The 27,192-nt window shown below is 35.4% G+C and overlaps 5 protein-coding genes across 5 annotated transcripts in view; 3 read left to right on the top strand and 2 right to left on the bottom strand.

Annotated features, from left to right (window-relative positions):
- The first annotated feature begins 381 nt into the window (after window positions 1–381).
- Window positions 382–2,718, top strand: LOC143342049 (putative RNA-binding protein 46). Its single transcript, XM_076765531.1, has 3 exons — window positions 382–514; window positions 1,443–1,924; window positions 2,491–2,718. Exons 1-3 carry the CDS (start codon window positions 382–384, stop codon window positions 2,716–2,718), a joined length of 843 nt encoding a protein of 280 aa, XP_076621646.1.
- A 980-nt stretch (window positions 2,719–3,698) lies between these two features.
- The window catches only part of Adsl (adenylosuccinate lyase), a 32,369-nt gene continuing 8,875 nt past the window's right edge, over window positions 3,699–27,192 (top strand). Inside the window, exon 1 of the mRNA XM_076765598.1 lies at window positions 3,699–3,960. Coding sequence (XP_076621713.1) covers window positions 3,805–3,960 — 156 coding nt within the window. The 5' untranslated portion in view covers window positions 3,699–3,804. The remainder of the gene's footprint in view (window positions 3,961–27,192) is intronic.
- Window positions 4,796–8,298, top strand: LOC143342103 (uncharacterized). Its single transcript, XM_076765599.1, has one exon. It carries the CDS (start codon window positions 4,979–4,981, stop codon window positions 6,290–6,292), a length of 1,314 nt encoding a protein of 437 aa, XP_076621714.1. The 5' UTR covers window positions 4,796–4,978; the 3' UTR covers window positions 6,293–8,298.
- On the bottom strand, window positions 8,623–13,346 carry LOC143342011 (uncharacterized). The gene is made up of 13 exons (XM_076765492.1): window positions 13,212–13,346; window positions 12,742–12,951; window positions 12,459–12,634; window positions 11,447–11,589; window positions 10,987–11,122; window positions 10,550–10,917; window positions 10,282–10,516; window positions 9,712–9,795; window positions 9,512–9,587; window positions 9,309–9,386; window positions 9,129–9,227; window positions 8,977–9,072; window positions 8,623–8,908 (listed from the first exon to the last, which is right to left on the bottom strand). The coding sequence occupies exons 1-13, from the start codon at window positions 13,344–13,346 to the stop codon at window positions 8,819–8,821; spliced, it is 1,926 nt and encodes a 641-aa protein (XP_076621607.1). The 3' UTR covers window positions 8,623–8,818.
- On the bottom strand, window positions 14,596–19,911 carry LOC143342104 (uncharacterized). Its single transcript, XM_076765600.1, has 4 exons — window positions 19,508–19,911; window positions 18,546–18,757; window positions 18,281–18,466; window positions 14,596–16,225 (listed from the first exon to the last, which is right to left on the bottom strand). The coding sequence occupies exons 2-4, from the start codon at window positions 18,633–18,635 to the stop codon at window positions 15,995–15,997; spliced, it is 507 nt and encodes a 168-aa protein (XP_076621715.1). The 5' UTR covers window positions 18,636–18,757; window positions 19,508–19,911; the 3' UTR covers window positions 14,596–15,994.

The raw sequence follows: 27,192 nt of genomic DNA, 5'->3' as shown, positions 1-27,192 counted from the left end.
TTGTATTTGTGTTATTTGGATATTCTAGAAACAGCCAAGGATATGATATGTAAAGTAAAACAGAAGAAAGCGCTTGAACGTAAAAGGGAAAAGAAAGTTGCAGGTTGAAAGAAGAGAAAACATTCCCCCTAAAGTATTATGGCAGCAGGCCGAAAAAAGCGCCATCTGACCCTACATAGTTGACCTGTTATGGTGTGCCAGAGCTTTAGCTCACAGTTCCATTCAAACCGCGATGGTGTGTTTGTCGATTATCGATCTTTTAATTTAAATCAGCCTTTGTTCTCTGCTTACTGATTTGTCAAATCCGATTGATCAACTTGATCCTCTACTCTCGTGTGTTAAAACAAATAAAAAGGTGAAGTTTATTAAAAAGAAACTAAAATGTCAACCGGCGTTAAGAACGATAGGACTGAGAATAGTGAAAAAGAAGAAACAACTTTTGACTTGAAGATCGAAGAATTGACTGAACCATCGAATCAAATTCACAATGATAAACATACTAAAACACAATTGGGTGAGTGTTATTTTAAAATGTTACAAGAGTAAGACGAAGTATTTTCTTTGTAATAGAACAATCGATTAATAGAAATATATTTGCTTCCATTAATCCAATAAAGAATGATCGTTTCATGGCTATTTTTGCTCGATCAAGACTGTATTTTTTTTTCTGTTGTGAAATGCTAAAATTACCGTTGCACGTTTATTGTTGCCTTCCCGTCTTCACTTGTTTAGGAAGATATGCATAAACGTGTGAATGTGCGCGCTGTTCACACAAGCGAACGATTATATAAAACGATGTGATTTATTCTTTTAATTAATTCTGAGTATAGGAAATATTTTATTGTAATAAGGGGTCATATATTATCAGTATAAATTTTTCAATTTCTATTTTACCATTGTATTTTATGTCAAACGTAATTTCTAAACACCTCATGACAAATGTAAGTGATACAATCAAGAAAAATGGGAGAAGATATTGGGAAGAAAAATAAATAAGATTTCGAGGTTTTCGAGTGTCTTCTGATTTATGATAGTCGTGGTTCATCTGTCCAATTTAAAGTGTCCCTAACTCGACTCGATTGCAGGTCAGGTCATAAATCGGAACTCTTTGTTGACCCTCAAAAATGTTTTCTTACCCCCAGCGACTTTTCTTCAATGCGTAGACCAGTGGTTCTTAACCTGGGGTCCGCGAATTTGTACAGGGAATTAAAAATATTAATTTCACTTTTCCAGTATTTTAAAATAACCTAAAGTATTTTTTGTACACGCATATAGTCTCAGAGATTTGTTTGATACACCATTAATTTTTTCGTACATTAATACCTGAAGAAAGTCTCGTGTAAGAGGACTGAAATGTTAAAGATGTTGGTTTTAACAATTTTGTAGCCAAAGGAGGGAACGAAATCTTCGTTTAAAATAATATCCCTCCACTTTTATTAAAGGAACTGTGAGATCGATTCCAGGACTGCGAAGCGTCAACAATGCTTTAGAAATGAACAACCAAGTGGAAAATTGTTTAAAACTGCTGAAGTTCATAGCAGATTCGAAGTTTACGTTGACGCAGGTCAATGGACAGAGGAAGCTAGGACCACCCCCAGGATGGGAAGGACCGCCTCCAGGTCCCAAATGCGAGATTTTTGTCGGCAGTATTCCTAGAAATTATTACGAGCCCGATATTGTTCATATATTCAATACAGTCGGACGGATTTACGAGCTGCGTCTGATGATGGACTTCTCTGGCACGAACAGAGGATACTGCTTCATCATGTACACCACCGAGGAGGAAGCAATTCGCGCTGTGAAGGAATTGGATCAGTACGAAATCTATCCTGGAAAAAGGATCGGTGTCGTGGCCAGTACTAATAATTGTCGTCTCTGTGTAAATCAGTTGCCCCAGTATCTCGATTCTGAAACTATCGTGAGGGTGAGTTTGAAAATGCCTAAAGGCGCGTGTCATCCACTTCTTGGGTATCCCCGTATCGTTTCTTTGATATGTTTGATTGTGTATCGTATCTCATTCCATTGTGTAGCCAAAATCTTTACGTGACGATAATACGCAGTTGTAATACGATACGAGAATACGCGAGGCAATACATTGGCTGAAGATCGATTTATATTATTTGCTGAGGCTCGTTTCTTGTGCGATAAATACAGTCGATGAAAAGAAAAACGGTTTAACAGAATGGGAAATACGCGTTAACAGAATGGGAAAGTCAAAATAAACGAAAAGCGTATTCTCAGCTATTGATTTATTTTGTTTTTTAATTCACGTCAGTTTCATTATTTAAACGAAATTTAATTTGACTCCTGTTAATCAATTTCAGACCATTTAAATCTGATTCGAATAATACCAGAAACTATTCGATAATTCATCGAGGAAAGAAATTACTGAAGTTCGACGATATAGAAGTTTCAATTTATTTTTATGATGATATATTTTTGTCGTATTTCTTTTTTTTTTTTGATTAATTGATGTACTTCTGCTTTCAGCGCTTCTATCAGGCAACGGACGAGGTTGACAAAGTTGCCATTTACCGAAATACACACGGGTTTCTCCTGTACGTGTTGGTTTCGTACAAAACTCATCGAGACGCCGCCATGGGAAGAAGAAGATTGGTACCCGAAGCGGGAATACTTTTTAAAGGCGGCACAGTGAACGTAGAATGGTCGAATCCAAACATGATTCCTTCCAACGTGGTAGGTATCGTGGATCGATAGAAACAATTTTTGTTTTTAAAAATTGCGGTAGAATTTGTATTTTTTCTTTTTAGAAATTGCGGTAGAATTTGTATTTTTTCTTTTTTTAAGTATCTAATTCTTATGGTATTTTATGGAAAGAACATTTAGAATATTATGAAAATGGCGATTGTTTAAAGTAGTATCGATTTGTGTCGATTATTGATGTTGGAACAATGACAGAAATTTGACGAAGGGAGGTTAGTGTTTGCAAATAGGCACCAGTGGCAATTTATGGTTTTCCTTTCGTGTTTAAAGAACAATGACATCGGTCATTTATGATCCCACGTGAAAATGGAACGTGGGTACTTTCCCCAGTTGACTTGTCTCTGCAAATGGCATTACGATTTGCAAGAATGCAGAAAGCCTTGTACGCGAAGTTCAACCGCGAACCACTTTGCAAAATATCAGCATTCTTGTGATTTGCATGTTGTTAAATCCTAAACAGAAACTATCACACTTTGTATTCACAAAAAAAAATTAAATCTTATAGTTTTTAATTGAAACAATTCGTTGAAATGAATTTTTATTAGTCAATCAAATGGTTTCGAAGTTACTATTCATTAATAAATGACATTACATAATTTTTAATTCGACGCAACGTAGAACTACCATTGGTAATTTGAAATTTTTCAAAATTAAATAATAATAGACTAAGTTTAGTCCCAATTTAATCATTCAGGAATAGATAAATATTTGTTACAGTTATGTTCTCACGTGTTAATTCATTTTACCTGAAGAAAAAGTATCTGACAACATAATTAATATATTCTACCCGCGTTAGGAGTATTTCAGAACAATTCACTCAATGCTTCTTTCCTTAAAAGTAAAACTTGCGTTTTAAATAAATAATATTCCCCGCGCGGATGTAGTAACGCAGTTTGAATTAAATAGTTCGATATATCGCCGACGAGCGTCGCCACGAGCGCCAGAGTTGATCTGCTCTAGTTACTGCGCAGCTTCTGGTGCGTCGAGTCGATCAGCTGATTGTGAAATTGCTGTGTCGTGTTAAACGAAAACTGTTCCAAATATCTTTCTGTGCACAGATTCGTCTGAAATCTAGCAAAAATGAGTTCCTCGAAGGTAGAAAACAGTGAATATAGTGATTATCGTAGTCCTCTTGCGACCAGGTACGCCTCGAAGGAAATGCGATACAATTTCAGTGATCAACACAAGTTCAGCACGTGGCGAAAACTCTGGGTTTACTTGGCTAAAGCAGAGATGGTTCGTAATTGTTTAATACTCGAGCCTTGATTAAATGCTTCGCGTATTAAAACTTAATAAAATAGTCGATTTCTATTGCTTTTTGTTATTTATATTTCATGCTATTGTGCAGTTACAATATACATGCTATTGTGCAGTTTGTTTTGCTTATTTACTACGCAATTGCTCGAGCATTTGTTTGTATTGTTTCACTGAATGATAACAATTATAGATTACTATCAGACTAAGGTGTTATTATGCATGAAGTTTCTATGTATGTATGAAACACATTTTGAAACTGATTACTACATACTGCTCTTGTTAGAAAAATTTTAAAATCATTTTAAGGTTATCGCAAGTTCATCATATCGCACGAAAAAGTTCGCGTGAGTCTTCGAAATAAGTACACATAGTTTCGATTGGACGAAAATATTAATTTTGTATACATTTTCTTTACAGAAATTCATGTATTTTTTAGAGATAAAGCGATAATAGTAATGATTTAAAAAAATACAAGTTTTTATGTTTTATTTATTTATAGCTAACAATGTAGCGTTGGAAATGATTTTTAAAAAACTCAAATTTATCGTTAAAAATTCAGGACACTTGATGATAATTTTTTCTCTCATATTTTTTAAACACGTACACTACAAAGAACTGTTTTACAGTAATATGGAAGTAGTTAAAATTAAAAATAAATATTAATAATTAAATTCCCCAATAATACTGATGAATACATATTGATTAATATCGAAGATTTGAATTTCTGTTCATTTCAAACAAAATAGCTCGTCCCTGAAGAGGCTAACCCAACCAAAAAAGCACGAATGGAAACGATTAAAAATTAAATGAAAACACTGGTGATATTGATAAATTTTGCAAACGTTAAAAATCTTTTCGTCTGTTCCTAAATTGTAAAATTAAAAATATAAAAACACAATGCTTCCGTTTGACAAATCTTTAACAAATCTTTGACAAATCGTAGTTGGAAGAAAGCGGAACCTGCGACAGGCAAGGTAACGTAACAATAACGAAAACCATGATCCAGCAAGTGAAACAGAAGAGACCCGCAATTCGATCGAAGCTCAACAAAACAGTAGACAACAAGCGATCCAACGTGGCAAACAATACACGAGAAATTGAAACGTTCGATCCGAATATTAAAATGGGCAAATTTGCAAAATCTGTGTCAGAAAATTTACCAAGAAGCCTCGATCATCCATCGAATCACTGTACGCTCGAAAACTGCCAGTCGAACAGCCTGGTGTATTCCCAATGTCCATTCGTTCAAACGGATAAAAACTTTGAACAAACTTGGGACATTAACGGGAACTTGAAAAACAGCGTGGATCATTCTGTGTTCTACGAAAACTTCGAGAAGAACGCGATCCTTCCGCCGTTCAATGCGTACTTGAACAGAGGAAGACACCAGAAGAGTTTCGACGACGAGAAATTCAGGAATCAAGACGGGGTACAAATTTTCACCACCAGTCTGCCAAATTCTCATAATATGTTCGATAAATACGTGATAGATTGTCCGTTGAAATGTCGATTGCACGGTAAAAGCAGCTCGAATTTCGACAGTTTGTTCACGAATGATTTTTCCTCTATGGATCGCAACGGTTCGAACACGTTGGACGATTTAGGATCGAAGTTTTCCGGAGCTTTGAGCATCGCTGGTCAAAACGACGATGCAAATTGCAACAACTATAAGCAAAGGGGCGCTTATTGCGTCCAGCAACAAACTCCTGTTGGAAGCAACGTCAACGTGCCTGTGTTTCCTGGTCTCCAAACCGTGGACAACGCTAATTCGACGAATTTGCCACCGTACGCGAATTATTACCAAAATGTCGCGTTTAACAGCAGGGAACAGAACGTTCAGCTTCTCGGTCAGACTCAGGGGCAGTTCAACGTTCAGAACGTTCGACCGATATTACACCAGGGATTTAATTACGAACATTACCCGCAGCAATTTTTATCGAACAACGTCAAACCGGTTGTGGGCCAGCAAATCGGTTGGTGCGCCGCTCAATCGTTGCCCAATCGATATTACAACGGGATTCCAAGCCATTTAAACAATTGGAGTAACTATCAGACAATGGTCAGATCTCAGAACGCGCAAGAAGCGTGCTACAAGGATAGAATCAACGATTGGTCGCGTTTTAATCGTTCCATGATCGGTTCTAACGATGTATTCGCTCAGAAGAATTTTGTGAAGCCCACGATGAATCCAGAAACCGCGATCCTCGCGCAGAATCAGCAACAATACGAGGGAAACACTTATGGCAACGCCAAGTACAACATGAGACCAATTTTGAAAGGCGGCAATGCTAATGTCAGAGTCAGTTATTGATCAAAGTGCTCTATATACCGAGTGCTATTACGCAAGATAGAGCTCAAGAAGGATAATTGATCGTTGAAGTCATGCTAATGTTTAACGGAAATATCGCGACCTCCTAGGCGAAGCTATACTTATCTTTGTAAACAAGTCGGATAGGAGCATCGAGAAAAAATTTCTGGTCAAGAAATTAAGTTGTGATTATTATTGAGATTGCACGGTGATCGCATAGTTCGCGACGTTGAAACAAGAGATTTTGCTAATTAGTATTTGAAGACGTTTCGTAATGGATTTTTTTTTCACAATCAGTGCTATGAATCTTGTGGCTGTCTTCGAGTATATATATATTATTAATTTCTAAGCATTTATATCAAGTATGGGGCAAATTTTATTCGCGAATAATGAGTAATACTTAGATTCATTTGTAAATTTTGTGGATTTTATTTCACGAATGAATTGGACATTTGCACTTGTTCGTGAATTAAATTTGCCTATCTTTACAGTAAAAATACTATAATGAATAATTTTTTCCTTGTTATATAAACCAAAGTTTCTAATAATTAATAATCGTAGTTTTATGGGATGATGTAAACTTACTGATAATGTGTATTCATGGTAATTGACAATTAGGTAATCGTTACTTATTATTATAATTGTAGGAATTCGTTCGTGGATTGATCTTTGTATAATTTTATTTTCTAATCGTACTTGTAAGGTCGTTTTTAGGTTCCTTTTTCTGAATCTCAAAAATTATCAAATTTATTTTACTGATTAAATAATTTATATATTCGTAACAGAAGTATAAACGTCTGACCAAGGAGAATACTAAAGCTTCGATGAAATTACAATTTATTACAAACGCCGATGACAACGTTAACCGAAAAATAATGCTATTTTACATGATATATTACAATATCTGTGCATGTAACATTTTTAAAGTCTATTGTTTTTGCGATTAGCGATCTGGCATTTTTATTTTAACGAACAAATAATGATTTGAAACGCTTGATGTAAGTCGAGTAGGTTACGTGTTAATTTTTTCATGTAAGGATTTATAGCTTAATGTAATCAATGAAATATCACTATTAGTTAGTATCTTTATAATACGATAATTGTTATACGATATCATAAAACTATATTAAAATTACAGTGTAATTGTTTCCACCTCTCCTACAATTAATACTAAATTTACCACGACCGGTGATTTGATCGGTTGAATGATTTATATTTTTTTATAAAAAGACTGAACCAAAACAACGTGTATTAAAAATAGTTAAACTTTAGACACATACAGTTCCGAAGCTACTAGCGTTTTATCAATGTTTGAGCCGTCGTTGGAAGCGGCAAGGCCTCCCCTTAAAAATGGTTTTTGGTTTTTGACGATCCGACTTTCCGTTTTCGAGATATCGTAATTTATGTAAAATGTAGTTTTTAAAATTTCGCTGTCTCTCGCTCCCCGTGTTAGAACAGGCTATCAACGCGGATTAAAAATACTAAAAGTTTAGACTCGTGCAGTTCCGAAGTTACTAGTGTTTTCTCCATAACTCAGCCACTGTTGGCAGCGGTGAAGCCTCCCCTTTAAAATGGCTTTTCGTTTTTGACGATCCGACTTTCCGTTTCGGAGATATCGCAATTTATGTAAAGTGGTATTTTTCTTAATTCGACTATCTCTGTCTTCGTCTGACGCGTCGCGCCGGACCTCTCTTTTTTCGTACGTGACTCGGGGCCGAGCGACCTTGTCTCGGGCGTAGAATTTCCAAGAATTTACTACGCACTGCTTACTATCTACGCGCGCGGGGGATGAATGAATTCGCGCGAGCGCATCAAAAACGTAAACAAACTTCGAACCCTTATATTTCCGGAACTAGCCACCGCATCGACTTGAAATTAAAATCGCTGTATCTCCGGAACTAATAAAGCTATCGACTCGCACAAACGCTCATTTTAAAGGGTATTTCATCCCCTATCCGATGACCATGTCAACTATTATAATTTATGCTATCTTCCATGTTTATTTTGACATTTACTTTGACGCTCGACTTGAAACAAAAATTGTCATATCTCCGGAACTAATAAAGCTATAGACTCGCACAAACGCTCATTTTAAAGGGCATTTCATCCCCTATCTGATGAATGTAAAAACTATTATTATTTATGCTATCTTCCATGTTTATTTTGACATTTACTTTGTTTCAATAATTTCTATTGATCGCAGGATTAGTGTACGATAACACTGGATCATAAACTGTTTATTTAATTGAAAATTAATTTAAATTTAACACAACTTTCTATACATATAATGCAAAAATACGTTGCCTCGTAAAAGAGAATAAGATTGGTCATTTAACCGGTCATGGTAGGAATGGGTATACATGAAGTGTCGGTAGGTTTAGTGTTAAATCATTTTCATAGCAGAATAGAATTACTTTTCAAAATGTACATAATTTTAAAGTAACTTAATACGTACACGCTAATGCTACCTGTGCATATTTTGTTAATACTAATTTTCCTTGGTATATCGGTTGCACACTTGGTCAATAACTATACTTTGGATGGATTTACTAGGGTTGAATGCGTGCGTGTTTGTACTTGATCACATTTGGGACAGTTGTCAGATTTGCTCCGAAAACTCTGTAAATAGATTCTTAAATAATTGACAACTTATGACATTCAAATATTTTAAATTAAATTTTTTTTACGGTTGTTTCTTCCTGGCTGCTTTTCGCACGTACAACGTTCTTGCAAACTACGCATCTCAAACGCTTCTGCTCGCTTCCGTCGTCTTTATATAATACCTAAATTAAATAAATAAATGATATCACATGTCAAACATCTCTATCGTTCATCGTACTTTAATTGTGTTTGTGGTAGCACAAAGTTCACAGTACACCCTTCCTCGTTTGTCTCTATAGACACTGTAGTATCGGAAGGAATTCGACGTTGGGTAAGTCTAAAAATATTAAACGAAAATCGAGAAATATTAATCACTTGCAAAACCATAATTTATATGTAACAAAACAGTAGGATTTACCTGTAGTCTTCTGCAAGCTCGACAAATATTTATGTCTTTTTCGACTCCTAAGACTTGCTTTTCTCCTACAAACAATCTCTATAAAATATTTCATTGAACTGTATTATTTATATCAAGATGGTCAGCGGTGTATACGTGTGGGCTTTTCGTTCACGAAACGAAAGAAGTATGCTTTTATGGTAATATTTCCTATTTACAATTACCTCAGATTCTTGTTTATCAATAGATAAAACATCTAGATCGTCAGAATACGAAGTTTGAACGTCCATCTCAGCATGTCTAAATATTCACGTTTTGATTTCCATAGATTACTTATTTTTATTATCAAATATAATTAGTGCTTTTAATCAAACAATTCTGTCCATTCTGGCCGAAAATTTAGAACAAAGTATCGTTTGCTTACGTTAATTCGGCAGGATCAACTTTGTTTTTCTTTCGTAGAAGGCGAGTTCTTTTAGGTTTGATCAAGGAAACGTCTATGTCAGTTCTAAAAAATTATATATTATTTTAAAATTCGTTAATTGCTGTATTTATACGCTTCTCAATTCATATCGATGACTTACGATACGTCAAACGAGATTAAAGGCACACATGTTATTGTACCTTGAAAAATACACTGCAAGAGTAGCAATTTATAGTTTTATTTAATTACTTCAAGATTTCAAAGACAGTCAAGTATACTTGAGGGGCCAAATGATGCATGCAATTCTTTTATTTCGAATAAATAAAAATCGAAAAAAGTCGCGAAGCAAACAAAATATATTAGTGTCGAAAAAATTAACAAATTTTTCTTAATAAAGTGAAGAAATTAAAATTGTGGGACGTGACTACCCCTATTTGAAGCATTATTTGATTCATGTGAAGATTCACAGAGAAATGAATAAACTTTTATTCTACAGGGCGAACCACCAAACTTTTACCACTTTACAAGAAACAAAATGAAACAAAGACAATGCCATAAATAATTTCTTACGTTTGCGTTCTTGTGTCAGGTTTAGCCGCGGGCAGAGTTCCTCGTTCCACCCTCGTACTATCATGCTTTCTCATCGATTCGTCGAATTTCGAGTTGTCGTCTTTGTCACTCTTAATATTCTCAAAAGTGATTTCGCTGGCAGTTGCATCACCAACGTCACTTTCCATTCTCGCATTCTTTGCGTTTATTTTAGGAAGAGCCTCGGACCTCTCATCCACTCCATTTTTATCCGTTTTACGTGCCTCATTCATGGTCTTCTCCACACTTTCATCAACCGTGGGTGTTGATATATCACTCGTTTCCTGCAGTTTGTTATACGTTTTACTGCTCTCGATCGCTTCCAGGCGATTTATTACTTGAGCCATTTGCTGCAGCGGAGAAGGAATTTCAGGGTTTTCGTGATCAGACACTGATTCCACGATGTTTCGAGAGTCTGCTGCTTTCTTTGTCGAAGGGTTCGTCGGTTTCTTCGACGGAAGTTTATTCGATCCTTTCTCAACGTCGTTTGTCGTTTCTGTTTTTTCTTTTTCCGGAATGAGCATTTCGTTGGGGTTTTTGGTGGGCCTCTTTCCTCGCGGTTTTTCCTTTTGAAGCGTACTCAGCCTCACTTTCTTCCCTCCGGTAGAGTCGGGAGTGCTTTTGCCAACACGTTACGAGAATTAGAGTTACTTTTCAATCGACACGTTTTACAGAAAAATATCTTACGTGGTGTTGACTTCGTCGGTAGCAGTTTGACTCGACGTGTTGGTTTTCTTGCTCGGTGCGACGGAGTAGGACGCAAGCGTAAGTTTAGTGATGGTTCCCGCCATTCCCGTTATTTTCGGGTCCTCGTGTTGTCCATCTTTAAAAAGGCGAACGTCGAAACGTGAGATCTTGGCCGATAAATGGTTCGATAAAAGTGTGAGAGAATCAACGATTTGTTCGAGACTTTAACCGCGTTTCGGTGAATTGTATTTTCTCGCGTTAAAGAAACAATCATTTAGCAACTTTTCAATCGTATATTTGTCACATTGGTAATGGTTGTCTTATAATGTTGAAGGTTCACTGCGGTTGTAGGGAAATGCGGTAAATACGTTACACCGGTCGTTAATTAGATCCAAATAAAGTCAATTTCTTTTCAAGTTATCGCCTGTACTCGCAACCTGATGGATTGGAGCTTTCTCACTCGTCAACATTCCGTAGGATTTTTGGTCCGGTTGCATCCATTGCATTTGATCCTTGGTCGTCTTTTTCTCTTGATCCTGTCGCTGCGTTTGTTGCTGCTCGCTTTGCTGCGGCACTTGAACTATGCCCGCCACGCACCTGCAACTATTTTTTTACGCGGGATTAAAATCACGAACTCGATTGTACAAACGTCCCAAAAATAAGGCCTCTTTACGTAGACTATGCAAGAATTTTTTTCTGGTTACTAGAATATTTCTTTCGAGCATAAAACTGTTTCTAATGTTGCAGTTTTTAAGAAATACTTCGAAATACATCTCGAGGAACGATTATTATTTTCTTTATGTCGGGTGCAATGATAGCATTTATAGTCAGGTAAGTCAGTTTGAATAGCGTTCTAAATCAATTTCTAAAATCAATTTTCATGAACTTGTTAGGTATACTTTTATCAATTTGTATATTCCTTTTTCCACACATGTGTAATCAAGATTCCTGTACGGAACACTACACAATAACTGCATCAAATTTATTTAATATTTAATATTATTATAATAATATGTCAATATCATTGAACGATAATTATAAACAAAGTGGAGTTAGGCAACCTGTCGTAGAACATAACCGTATTGAATAACAATACGTTTCTGCCACGCGATTATCGTTCACGTGACGTATGACTAATCATACAATAAATCATTTCGTGTGTGACCCCTGTTAGAATTATGGTCTAAACAGTTGCACGAAGGATATATGTAAAATCGTACGATGAATTATTACGAACTGCTCCAGCAGAGTTGGATACAAATTTCTTGTAGATAAAAATCATCAATATTAATATTTTGAATAAGGAATAAAGAATTTTGCTGTTTTGCATTTATTTCTGGAACACTCAAGATCACATGTAGCCACTACGTCTTTCTAATTCCTATTTATGCCAACGATTGTACATAACATGGAATTCGTTTATTGTAAAATTATTTTAACATGACACGACATGTTTAGAGTAGGATACTAACCCTGGACAACACGGTACTCCTCGAATGAGTTGTACAAGGGCTGGACAGGGTGTGCAGGGTGCTGATTGCGTTATTGCTTGCATGTCCGCGGTCGTCGAAAAAATTTGCAATTGTCGATTGCATAGGTCGCATTTGCTCACTGTTTGCACCGGCATCTCCTTCATGCTTCGTTGTGTCTGAGAAAGTTACCCGATTCGATATGAAAAAAATAATAATCTTGACAGCAAGATGCTCTGTCTTCTACCCCCATCAACGTTGTTTGAATTTTTTAATCGCGACTCACTTGACTCTCTGTGTGGAACGTTGTACGACGGTCTGTTTGACATTCAGCACTGTCTAACTTGGACACTGATTTAGCACTCGTCGGACAATCGACGTATTGTCGTCTACGTCCGTAACCGACTTTTCGATAAGCGTGATCAGGAATCCCCTTTTCATCCCCCGAAGGTATTCTGAGGCTGCTGACGCTGGTCGTCAAGTCGTATTTGACCGTCTAGATTGCAGAGAGACACCTTAAAAGAGACGTTGGTACTCCAGGAGCATAAATTACTTTGTACAAGTTACACTATCATCATAGTATTATCGTTGAATTTGTCTATTATAATATTTATCTATTTTTCTGTAGATATTTTCAATTTTGTTCATTTTTAAAATAATGGATCATTAACCGTAGAATTTTATAAGGGAAGCGTCGAGTATAATAATACTCTCGTGTTTTGTATTATTTTTATCACTAATGTTCGTTCTACTTACGGTACACAAAGGATGACAAATGTTTTTTTGGAACAGTATTTCAGCTTGATTCGTGTAACAACACTGCTTGCAAAGATTGCAGTTTCGTTTCCAAAATCTACCATAGAACACGTGATGCTTCAACGACATAAACATCGGAACTAAACTACAATAATTTAAGGCTTACGCGAGTATCATTGCAACTTCGATTAGAAGGATGGCGGACATTAGAAGGCAGAGGCACAGCGTTGTCAAAATATACCAAAGCGTAGTAGCATTATAAACAGATATTAATAAAATCCCAGCAACTCCGAAGAATATTACTCCCAGAAGGGAGAAGAGAAACATCTGCAATAAACATTTTCGTATTGGAAAACCGCGTTTGATGACCTTTCCAGAATATGGAAAAATGATAAAACTTTTATTAGAGACAGGTCGAAACCTAATTTTTAAATTCGCGAAATTCGAATTCAAACCTGAAATCTAGAATTTTTTAAGGGAAACGTTTTTATGTAAACAATTACCGGAAACGAGTGCAATTCTCCGCCACTGAATTGGCTGATCAAGTCGATCGCCAGAATGAAAACGTAGATCCCAGAAAGGACGATAAGTAAAATACATGTCACAGACGATACGTTCGTGTCCCCAACAGCGATCGTGTAAATTACGAGCACGAAGATCAACAGTACCACTAGCTGGATCAATCACAGAAAATATGTTATCGGTTTCATTCGATTAACGCTGATAAAACGTGTGTTGCACAAGCAAGGTAACGTCAGCGACGTGTAGCAACGATTTATGCATTTTAATGATCGATACTTGCGAACTGGAATATTCTCAGCGGTCTGATGACTAATTTAACGCAAGCTGTAAACCCCCGACGGTCGTCCGATTTTCCTTTAAAAGGATTTAAACTTTGAAGCCAGTTACTTGTACCTGCAGCGTAGGGGAATTGTAATTTTTTTTTATCTCACGATAGCGTGAAAAGAAGGCAAAAGATATTTTCTGAGTTCGTTAACCTTCGCGTGTCATGGTTTACTTGCTTTTGCAGATGATTGTTTTTATCCGTTTTATATCATCGGTCGAACCTCTAAATAATTCATAGAGACTTGAAGTGTCGTACAGTTTTTTTGTTTTTAAATTGGATACATCGGTTGTCGATAAATCTTCAAATTCCGTACTGGTCGACGTTCAGAGAATACTTTGTTAGAATCAATAGAGAAATAAATTAATCTATTATAGGAGTATATAATATTTTTTCTAATTAAACATATCGATTAAAATTATCATGGATATAGAAATAATTTTTAAGGAGCTGACCTCGTAAATAAAATACGTTGTGGATTTTACAATTAAATGTTGCACAATACCAACAATTTATTTTTATCAGGTTTATAAAATCCACTTCTGTATAAAATAATAAAATCTGTTTATTTTTCCACAATTTGCTTCGTACATGTATTATATATCAAGTACTTAATTAAATGTAATTTTTCTTTATACATTTTTCTATGTTTATCCTATATTTAAATATATTCGTTATAATAATTTCTTTTAACATACATCAATGTAGTCCTAATATTAAATTGGACGGAATTGTTTTGATAAAGCGGCATGTATCTGAATCGACAAGCGTGTAATCGATCGTGAATGGTAATTTTTGGTCTCTTTTTTTATAGCTACGATTAGTAGTAAGAAAAAGTACAACCGTTATTTTAATTAAGAATATTCATGGCAATTCTGAGATTGAATTATGTAATACGCATAGAACGTATAATACATTAAAGATATTACTAGTAGTATTAAAGTATTTAATTATAAATGTAATGGTACTTAAAATAGTAATTGTATAATAATACGAGCTTTGGATTATAGCATGATGTTAGTAAAAATTCATATCGTTCGGTGGATCTCCTTGCATCCTTAAAACGCATGATATGTTCAAATGATCTTTGGGTGTTAGTTTTAATAAAATTCTTACGCTAAATCGTTAATGTTATTGAGAACGTACTGTATATGAGAATGAAAATAAATCGAAAAATTGCTAGAAGTTACTAAGCAACAGTTTGCAGAATCTAATATTCTACGACATAATTCAATATATTATTTAATTTGTACATTTTCTAAAACTGCTAATACAAATGCTTTTCTTAATTCGTTACGTGTCAATAAAATAATGTATCTCTTACATAAGTGCTAATAGTCTATTAAAATTGGACGGCAACGGGACTTACAGCTAATCTTTGAATATTTGGCTTAAGAATTAATTTTCAATTGTATACAGATTTTTGCTTAAACAAATTGTGGACGGCGGGTCGTTTCATAGTTACTTCGTGCTTAGTTAAACTTTAGAAAATAGTAGTGTTGGGCAATATGTAATCCGACTATGTAGTTTGTCACGATTATTTCTATAAAGTAATTACACGATGATTGTTACATTATTATGAAGCAATCACTTCGTAGAAGTAGTCGAATTAGATCTTCCCCAAGAATTCTAACGCATGATCTGGAACACATTAGGTGGAAATCTTTTCTGTTTTATTTCTTTATCATATCTTTAATCTCTGAAAAGTCTCTAACGGTCAGTTTTTCATTTCTTCTTCATAGTTGTGAAGATTAGTTATATTGACATTACTGACTAATTGTCACTCATGACATTATCGATTGACAGTTTGAAATATATTATTCCAAATTTCTTCTGGTTTCCAAATTTATATCGGTCATTATTTCGTACATGATTCCCTATGGAGGTCATTACTGATTTATTTTTGTCTTCCTTTCAGACTAATGGTCTTTTTTCCTTTTCACTCCGAGCTCTTCGTTGAATACCTTATAATGAGAATAACTTCTACGATAAAAACCACCGCGTCCACGAATGTGAACACCGCGCCCGATATGAACATGTCCATGTACTGTTTACTCGGATAAAATTCGTTGTTGCTATAATAAGGGTCGACGATCTTCCTCCAATCATAGACAATTACGCTTCCAGCGACGATGTGTAGAAGCGCGCCAAGCGAGGAGAACAGTATCAGCTGGAATCAGAGCAGATCAATGTTGCTTCAGAATGCATTCTTTATTCTAATTTAATTTCACAGCGTGAAGAAAAAGCTAACCGTGGAATATGAACCAATTAATTTATACATTTTGTGTTTATTCAGTGCCAGAAAATCAACGAAATTGTTACAAGAAGCTACGAAAAATCTCTCTATCTGATGTTCTTCCATGATAATAGTGAATTAACCTTTATCAAAAATTTTGATCATTGAATCTGAATTCCATCCAAAAGAAAAGTATCATCTTATTTTTTTTAAATTTCTTCTGAAAAGAATAATGTTTCCTTTCCCATGAAAAGTTCGTTTCTTTTAAATATCGATTTATCGTTTCGTCTATGCCGTTTCTTTCATGTAAAAAAAAGAAATTCATGCAATAAAGGGTCCTAATTATTTGTGAATTATCCTCTGTGTTGGATATAGTCAACACAGGTAACATCGATCGTTAACATCTTAGTCTTAAAAAATTCTTTACTCCGTTTAAAGGAGACCACGGTGTCATTCACTTTCGCGACGAAGTCTCTAATTATTTTACGCGTTATCGTACCGGTGTGGCATGAACGATAATAACTATCACTATTCTTCGAAGTAACGAGTCCCCGATATTACAAGTTCCGATCGCTAAGCACGCATAAACGTCGCGAAAGTAGGTGGTTGATAAAATACGACGTATAGGAACTTGGAAGTTGTAAATTTTAATCAAACTAGAACGGAACATGCTTCTATACTTTGAACGTTTTGTTTGACCATAGCCGTTGCGACGTGTTGCAGAACATTTTTTAAACGAAGAGTTATAAATTTTATAATAACGATTACTATTAAGTTTACGATAACAATTTATCAGATTACAAATATTTTGTAACTTTTGAGGATGAAAAGAATTATTATATACAGTTATAAAATTCTACAAGAAATATGGGGAAAATATTTGAGAAATTAAAGAAAGAATATGGATCATTAAATCTCATTATAGCAACATTCTGGAGCACAATTTGCAACCTTAAGTAGAACTAGTTTCCTAGTGAAAATTACTCTCCAATATTTCATAATGTCATGTTATTCGAATTACGGTGTACTAGATTATATTTTCAATATCGATAGTTAGATCGATACAGTTATTTAGCGGTTGTTCGTATTCTGTGTCATTTACAAACTAATAAAAAACAAGTAAACCTTCGTTTAGCAACCTTGAATACCTAATGAGCTCATTCGTGATCATTTTTCCGAATGGAACGTAGATCACTTTATAAGACAAATATTTGTAAACGTGTGGAAGCATAGAAATTTATCGCGAGTAGTTAAACAATATTTGAAGTTTAAGATTAATTAGCTAACAGGTCATACGATAATGTAGCTGTTTAACACGATATCTTTATTTTTTATATCTTTGTTTGCAAATAGAAATAAATTAATAACACGTATTCCATTGTTGTTTTAGGAGCCAAAATATTTAAACACGGTCTCCAAGAGTGGTATCGTCTGTAGTCTTTGAAAGCGTTTCAAAGTCCAGCTATTCTGAATTCTGAGTTTCAGACTTCGAATACAAGCACTCCTATCTTGTATAATTATTGAGAATCACTAGTATAATGAAATAATCGCGTAGAAACGTGAAAGCGAAGGATGTATAGGTGCACGTACGAAGGACATGACGCATCTGTTAATTATCGAGTGCGTGGTATCTGCGACGTCTCAGCTGTACAAATGGACTAGGCTGTTGGTCGAAACTGGCGAAATACAGGAAATTTTAATCTTGCTGGTGGATATATCTCCAAAATATTGAATGTGGGATGCGAATTTAACGCGATACTACTCCTTTTGTGATCGTCACGCGATCCCTCGACCGTGTCACTTTGTCAATTTATTATCACCAGACACGCCACTTAATCTAGATTGTAACTCTAAGACTGCGGCTGAAACCTTCTCAAAAGTTACAAGTTTTCCTCCGTTTTCGAGCCAACTTTCCACGCGTGACAGGTACTTTTTCCGTAAAATTCCCTTTTCGAAATTACACGACGATTGAAATTTTGCGTGACTCACCGTTCTTTTCGGTATGTTGTCTCCGAGGAAATGACAAATGATGAAAAGCGAGTTGATTATAATGTAACCAGCGATGGTGACGTAGATTATCGCGGCATCGTCGAGCTTGAACCTCGTTCTGGTCAAGATTCGTTGGAAAGAATTGAGCGGATCGACTATCAGTCCGATCGCAAACACAGCCAGGACCTGTAAAAATTGAAAACAGGAATTAAGATAATTCGTGAAGCTCGATCGTAAAATATTTTAACGGACGGAGATTACTTACAACTTCTACAATTTTTATGAAAAACGGCAAATGCGATATTATTTTACGCTCTCTGGGGGCGTGTTGATCTTGTGGATTGTCGTCTGCCATTCTGACTCTTCGATGTTTTCCTTTTCCGTCACCCAGTTTGAAAAATTTCGGGCTCACCCTTTGTTCGCGATCGAGTTTTCCCGCCTTTTGGTGTTAGTCCTCTCTCATCGAGCACATCGACCCTAGTTGGTAGCAAGTAACGTGATAAACATCAAAATGAACGTAGGCAGGTTGTACGTAACCCCATGAACTGGGGACAAGTGCTGACAGAAAGTGATTTCAGTACACAAATATACGCATAACGTTTCATTTTTCATGCAAGCTTCTTTCATATATTTATTTATTACTTGGTAGATTCAATACTTTATTATATTATTGATTTAAATTACTCCTGAATTCCAGAATCATTGAGCATTTCTATTACCCACTTTTAATTACTAAAATTTTGTTAATTCTTTACAAATTTTTGATGTCAGAAATGTATGTATATTCGAAAGCAATAGAATCAGTTATTCTTTATACAAACTATTGTGTTATTCGTAGAAAATGTTTTTATCGATATTATGCAACGCACAGGTTGATATTTTCTGATAGACTTAGCATTCTTAACATTCGTAACTTGTACATATTATGCAATCAGACGTGACTCAATAAATACTGCACTCTGCACCTAGCTTTTTAAATTCCGTTCTTCTTGTCGTAAAAAATTTACTGCAAAACGCTATACTGAAGATTCCAAACCGCGATCATAAAAATAAGCAGAAGTAGAATTTAAATGTTTAGCAGAAAATCATTTTATTAAAATCAACTTTCAGAACGTAGTTAGATATTACAGACTTGACGTTTAGGCCATAGTAAACATCCGTTTACGCGATCTACTCTGTATCGAAGCAAGTTTGCTAAATTTTTAGAATCATTTTGCGGGTACACACCTTTTTCCAACACGCACGCGCGAGTCCCGTTCCACGTGCAGCTCGCTGCGAAGGATGCCAAAAGGATCCTTCCTGCTCACGTGTTCGCTGAATCGTTTCGTGAAACCGTGTTTTACCGACACTTGTTCGATAAGTTCCCGATCTATTCCCGCTTCTGCGTTTTTCCGTGGAATTATGGCGACCCACTAGCACGCGTACGCGAAAACTTATCGACGAATCGACGCAACGACTGACGTGTGTGCCCGGACAGGTGTTCAATCACGTTGTTCGTCCCCGAACGATGAGGAATCGAGCGTGAACCGCACAGTTCCACACTGTGCAGCGGTACAAGTCAAACTGGAACGCCATGCACGACACACCGAGCCTACGTCGTATGTGCAAGTTGCGCAGGCGGTCTGCTGGCTTTGTTAGAGCCAGGTTTACCGTATGACCGTGTCGTAGTCACTTACGTACGATTGTGTCACTGGCGCGTAATTTTGCGAAAAAGGGTCGTCGCGGTCTCCTATGCCCTCTGCCACGGAGTCACGCCTCATTCGCCATTCCGCGGCAAACTTGATCAACTGTCACCAAGAACTAACATTACGAACTCGAAAATAGCACACTTCCACTGTTTGACACTGTTTCGATCGCTAGCTATCGCGTTTAAGCCGTTTCTGCTTAGAGGTTTTTTTTAAAAATTCATTTTAGGTGTTCGAGTATCGTATGAAATGCTTTCTCCCCAGCAGAAATATCATTAAAAGTGTTGAATTGTTGATGACATTACCACACCTTTTATACGCAGAATGACCTATGGGATCGATTCACGTAAAAGCGTCAGTAAGTTGTATTATAGGACAATAGAGGCTATTAAACCACGTAAAATTGTCCTTTATGATTGGTGTCTGTCTGCACTTAGTGCAGAGCTATAGCATGGCCCAGTTATTAAACTCACCCTCTATAACTGACATTTTAAATTGGTCTATTTCTTCTAGCCGTTTTAGTTACGACTAAATTTTCTTTATAATTGTTCAGTACTTAATCTCGTTGCATAGGAGTGCAATGTCCTGTTTGAAAATCAGTTGAATAATACGACAAGTATAATAACTTGATTAAAAAATCACTTACATGTTTTCTAACCCATGTTTCTAGGGTAATCCTCAGAGATGAATGGAAGTAGATATTTCATTGCACGAATGAGTATATTTAAAAACCAATTTAGTGTATTCGTTTCACAGAGTGAAACATAAAAGAAGCTTGGAAGCCTCTGGGGACTGGCCAAAGGTCTCTTATCGTACGAATCATCGAGAAAGAATACTTAAATGATACCATCTTGACTCCAAGTATATTTGATGAGCACGTTTTCTCTTGGGACTCCCTTTCTGAATCGAGTCTATTTTTCATTAAGCAATTCACTCGTAGACGAAACTTGCATGATTATGAGTAAGACAAGATCGACAAATGTTTACTTTCAACTGAGCATGAATATCTAAAACCACTGAATTTTGAGAGTCATCGATCGTTCCCTAGAAATTAAAACTTAAAATTGAAGATTATTTCTACTGAAAAGTCAACAGGCATTGAAATTTAAATATTAGAAAATTCCCATTTAAAGTGTATCCAATTTTTATATTTTAAAATTTTAATTAATGTGTATTTATCGACGAGGATTTGATATAATTTATTCTAAAAAGGGGTCAGTCGTTCGAAGTCCCCAGTAGAGGCAATACGAATACTCATGTGACTCACTGTGGGTGTGTGTGCTATTGTCGTAGTCAATGACGTGTTATTATAATAAGTAATTGAAAAATTCAATGTACACATTACAATAAAATGACATTGTTCTCTGTGTACACGCTTGGCCGTTTGCATAATTATTTGGCGGGGCAAACAATGATACGTTTTTGACAATATGTTATTATGTTACGCTAATGTCCGGCGATACTGAGAAAGAACGATACTGGGACGATTTTATTATTCAAAATTTTATTTGAATAATAGGTAACCAATAAGATAAACGTGCAACAATTTATTCATGATGTTTATTCGGTCCAGTAGTTAAATTTTTGTTTATTCATCGCGAAATATTTCATTCCATAATTGGAATTTTGATTTTTATTTAACAAATATGAACAACATTGTTTGAAATTTTTATTTTAGATAAGATTCTTACCTAAATCTGATATGATCGTAGACGAGTTGAATCTTTTATTATACAACATTGAAACACGTATAAGTAATCTTTATCATTAAATGACATTCGACGAAATTATAACGATGTACATTTTCCTTCTTTAAAAAATCAAACACACGTTTCCGTTAGTGGTGTCTAATAAATTGTACCCGGGGAAAAATTTGTCGACACACATTTGCATTTTCCCATGGCTCAAGTAGGATAGTAGGACAGATACGTCTGTATTGGATACCTATTTTTAGGAACATCCTGTCTATTGATAAAATCGAAGAATACAATCCATATCTCGTCGAAACGCAAAATACTGGAATAAAAGTTCGCGAGGCTCGATCGTCTTTTTTTACGACGCAGGATTCGACGTAGCCAAAACAACTGACCGAATCCAGGAGTCGTGAGCTGCGATTTCGAAAAGTCGCGTAACTGGAGCCTGGAACGAAGGGCGAGGTAACCGCGGGATTTAATTCATGAGCACGTGTTGTTGGTGCGTCGGAAAGCATGCATCGGAACATGTTGGACTTCACGTGACTCACGGTGTATAATTTGCGTGGACGTATTGCGGATGTATACACGTGCAAAACCTTGGAGCACAGGCCAGCACGACGTCTTGTTTAAACATGCATGAAGGAAAGTAGGATTGGGTCGAGAACGCGAGCAATGGCGATCCGAGTTTTCTTCCTTTAACCGATATGAATGGTATTACGCTAGTCGAATTGCACGATCGTTGAGCAACATTGCGAAACAATCGCTAGCTCCTTCCTTGATTCCACGGGGCATTTCATACGCACCTGTATTTTCTTTTAGAAATTTTTCCACGAATATTTCTATCCATTGTAAAGATACTGAATCTTTCGTATTTATTCTTCTGTTAAGAAAGTGGGTGACTTTGAAGGAGTCCAAATATATTTCTGTTAATTTATACAATGAATTTACTTTATATCGAACTTCTACATAGATTAATTGAGTCGTTTGAAATGGTGGAATTTTCTAGTCGTTCTAATAATTGTAAACATAAGAAATGCAAATAAATCGCGAATAGAATTTTACGCCCGTAAGTTTATTGCACAATTGATAAAGTGTGTTACAGAAAGTTGTAACGTTCCGACCATGACACCGCAAACGTACCGTTGTATAAATATTTTATTGGTTAAAAATATGTCAGTAATTTCATGTATGATAATTGCGGATCAAGTACAAGTCAGCCTCGACAGAAACTATCTTCTTATATCCGATATCGACCATGGGTTTATAGTACAAAGTATAATTTTATGACGAATAAGGAGGACACAGAGTACACGAAACGTCCACTATCATTTTCGTTCGCGATAAAATGTTGAAACAAACCCTGGCTTAAAATTCTTAATTAGAAAAGAAACTAATTCGTTTCAAAAGTAACTATAAAACTCTGCAAAAATATAATAAATTTAATTTTTAATATAGTTAACAATAGAGATTTATACTCCTGAGAAGTATTTTTTACTACTCCATATAGAAAATAAATATCATTTAAAAAGATACAATAATTTAGTATGTAAAGAGTTGATAGGAACTTCTTCTTTCGTTTAACGTTATAAAAAATATAAAAACGTTACGAGTGACGTAACCAGCACGTCTCACAATAGCGAAGAAGAATACTCCTGTTACAGAAAAACTATACTATGTGCATGTATCGTAGCAAAACATGCTCGTCCGTACAGGTGTGAACACTATTGCGTTCATAAATGTGCGTAGATTACGTGTTTACTGGGTCAGTAGGTGCGGCTCGATCTCCAACGATGATCACGACGTGATCTTCCCGTCGATCGTGAATTATGCGCAGCAATTTCCGCTTAAAAAATTTCACTACCGAAATGTTACAACTATTTAATCGTCCTTAAACTCTTAATCGTTACATAATCCACTGTACAAAACGATTAGAGGGTCACTTTCACAAATTACTTAATCGTTTACCTTATACGTACGCTTTACCAAAAGAGATTTTAACATCCAATACCCTAAAACTATTCTAAACTTTTATGGGCAGAGATCCACATTAGAAAACGATAATTTTTTGCGACCATTTCACTGTAATTAATTTTTATAATAAAATTTGTTCTTACGATCAAAAAAAAAAAAAATAAGACGTAAAGCTATTTATCAAGAATTCAAAGAACGACAAAATGATAAATCATGTGATTTATACTATTAAACTAATTGATATTCTAATACGTAATTTCCATTGAGATGAACGACTGATGTTTTTGAATTAGAAATTCGCGAAATTACGCTCAAAGGAAGAGATTTACATCAAACGATGCAATAGGTGCACATTTAAGTATACTACACGTCCATAAATTGTCTCATGGTAACTGTCAAGGCCAGGCGTACGGTTTCTAACTCCATTATTGGCTGGCAATGCTTCTAAATGTGACTTAATGCATACAATTAAACTTCGATTAAGTTATTCTTGTCGGAGTTCTTCTTGCGATTAAAATTTACAATTTACGAAGATGAAAAGATAAATATAGTACATATTTACGAAATATGGACTTTAGAATTTATATATTTTTCTTTTCATTGTTTAATGATGTAGAAGAAGACGCCTGGATTAAAAATCTATGTATTTCGAAACTTAAAATTAGTCCTATCACACTTTCGCGTATACGAATAGTAATTCAGAATTAAACACGTCAAATGGCCACGTTTTACATGAATTTTTTCTTGTTCGTTAATGCGCCCAGGTTTTCAAGTCGAACTTCGAAATGGTAAATTACCGTCAGCGCTCGTAATTAACGTGATTATGTATCCGGATCGTGGGTGTGGGATCGTACCGGTCATTCACGATAATTACGAGGTCAAGTAGACTAATTGATGCATATCGTGGTCGCTTTGTGACCCTCCTTAAGTTCGTTCGCTTGTAGATTGGGAAAAAAGCGTAATGTCTTCATTCAGGGCTTGGATATATTCTCTTTCTTTCACCGACTTTCAAATTGTTAGCCTGCATTCCGTATAACAAAAGTTTATTTTCTTATTATGCTTCGCTAACGTTACGTTACCTGTATTTCTTCGAGAAGGGAGATTGTTAAGCAACACGGTGGATCACCACAGCTATCAACGATGCAGAATTAACTATTAAAGTGATCGTTAATACAAACTCTGGAAAGCTAAAAAGGAGACACCTTCGATTCTCATTCGATTTAGCAGACAAATTATTAATACATATATTTCTGTAAGGTTTGTATATCGATCTTTGTTTTATAGTTCTTGGGTATATAATTCTCTCAACATTTTTCATATTGTATAACGTTAGAAATTTATATTTCAGATATTAAAATTTCTTAAAGAAGTAGTAGTATAAGAGAGTTTTTAACGTACTTGTTATCGCTGTCAGGATAACGACTAGTGTCAACTACCCACACGATCCACTTGTAAAGTTCGTAAACGCCACAAGCCAGACTCCCAGCCGTGCCAATCACAGCGAAACATATTTCCTTAATAAATATAGGCATATATACTAAGTGTTCAACCACCTTTGGGAAAAATTTGAATGGGAGATTCTAGAGGCCAAAATAAGACGAAAATCAAGAATACTAATTTGTTGATTGAGGCTTCGTTAAAAAGTTATTAACGTTTAAAGTTCCATATCCAACGTAACATTTTTGGGCAAAAAAAAATTTTTTCGAATCGTCCTAAAAAAATTATATTTGGCTGCGGGGGTCAATTACAATCATTTTTGGTCAATAGACATACCCTTGAAATCCTACGCAGTTTCGAGAAAAAATTCTTTCCAGGAAATATAAGCCTCAATCAACAAATTGGTATTTTTGATTTTCGTTTTATTTTGGCCTCTAGAATCTCTCATTAAAATTTTTCCCAGGAGTGTTCGAACACCATGTATAAGATATTTAAAAATTGTACGTCTCTTGATAGCGCGTTTTCGTATATTGATATATTCCGTACTTTTTCACTTACTCACGAGAAAGACATACTCGTCATTCACGAATATAATAAAAATGTCGCATGAATTTATAATTATATAACCAGTTATGAATGTTGGCACTAGAATTCCGAAACACGGATACTCCAAATAGGGCTCCACTGGACTGAAATACACTGCTGTGCCAACTATACAAGCAGCCTGCGAAAATATTAATGCAAGAAATGAGAGGTACATGTCTCGTTGCTAAATTAAATCGTTAATAATTTTCTCAACTCTTTTGGAATTTGTACTGAAATCTTTAGAATTTGAAAAAAGGAGCTTTTAGTTCTTTTTCAATTATCGAACTCTCAATTAGAAAATTCTACATTTTTCTTACCATATTTTTAAACTACATAAAATACCAATTCGGTGACATAATATTAAAGATAAGTGTCTGAAAACAGTTTAATACCCGTGATATCTGTTCTCTCGCTATTAGGAAAATGATTCATTTTCCAGTCTGAGTCAGAATACTTCGTACAATGAACTAGTAAGTTTCACAATAATAACCGACATTATGAAGGCAACACTTACGTATTTCCTTACATTTCTGCCTGAATAAGAATCATAGACATTACGTGGCACTTGGTACGTGGTTTTTTATGTAGTTTAAGAATATGACAAATATATTGTACTATTTAAACTAGAACTCTAACACCTATAATTAAGAAACAAACCAGGGATATTATTTTCCATATTAACAATGTTTTGTCAACGTTCAATCTCAAACCGTGAAAATGTATCGGTATTTTGTCCATTTCTTCTTCGTCGAGCACGAGTTCATCAAATCTTTGACACTCGCGATTAATAAGAAATTCGACCCTATTTTCCATTCAAATGTTTTTTTTCTGTAACTGAACGTGCCAATTATTTCCACGTCGATTATTTCGTATCGATTAAATCGTGAGAATTACGTACCACCGTTGATGTTCCCGAAAGGAGAAAACTTTCCAGAAGTGGCGTGACAAGAATAAAAAATGAAAGGACCCAAGGAACTCATAACGAATATTAATTTCGTGCTGAGACTGATTGAATTCGTAAGCAACTTATGGGATCGAAAATCGCGTACTTGGAATTTCTAGAAAGCTTCTAAGCTTCGTTACGTTTGGTTATGTTGTTTAGGTGCTGTGTCTTCTGGCAATACTTTTCTTTACCAATGGTGTTGGGTTTGTGATGGTTTTAGCCTACCATGGTTGGCTGTATTTGTCGTTCTTCTATCTTATATCTTACGTTTGCGAGGAGCCAAACATGTGGACGGTACGAAACTAATTTTAATTAATTTAAGTACAAATAAAAAAGCTTTCCTATACAAATCGTACTGAAAAGGATCTAAACGTCAAGCAAAATTGCTTATATCAATAAACTATTCCTTTTATTAATTTTTTACTTTTGTTGGAGTTTCGTTTCATTCCTAATTTTTCTGCTAATCATTTATCAAACTTTATAGGAAGTGTTCGCTCTCGGAATATACATCGTTCTCATGTTAATCACTGCATTTATGGACTTATCGAAACAGTGCATCGTACCTTTCATATTAGGTAACGGAACGCAAATCCACAA

Source organism: Colletes latitarsis, chromosome 5, assembly GCF_051014445.1.
Source record: "Colletes latitarsis isolate SP2378_abdomen chromosome 5, iyColLati1, whole genome shotgun sequence".
In the NCBI taxonomy this organism is placed as follows: domain Eukaryota; kingdom Metazoa; phylum Arthropoda; class Insecta; order Hymenoptera; family Colletidae; genus Colletes; species Colletes latitarsis.
The sequence above is the reverse complement of the archived record's forward strand: the minus strand, read 5'-3'. Positions and strand labels throughout refer to the sequence as shown.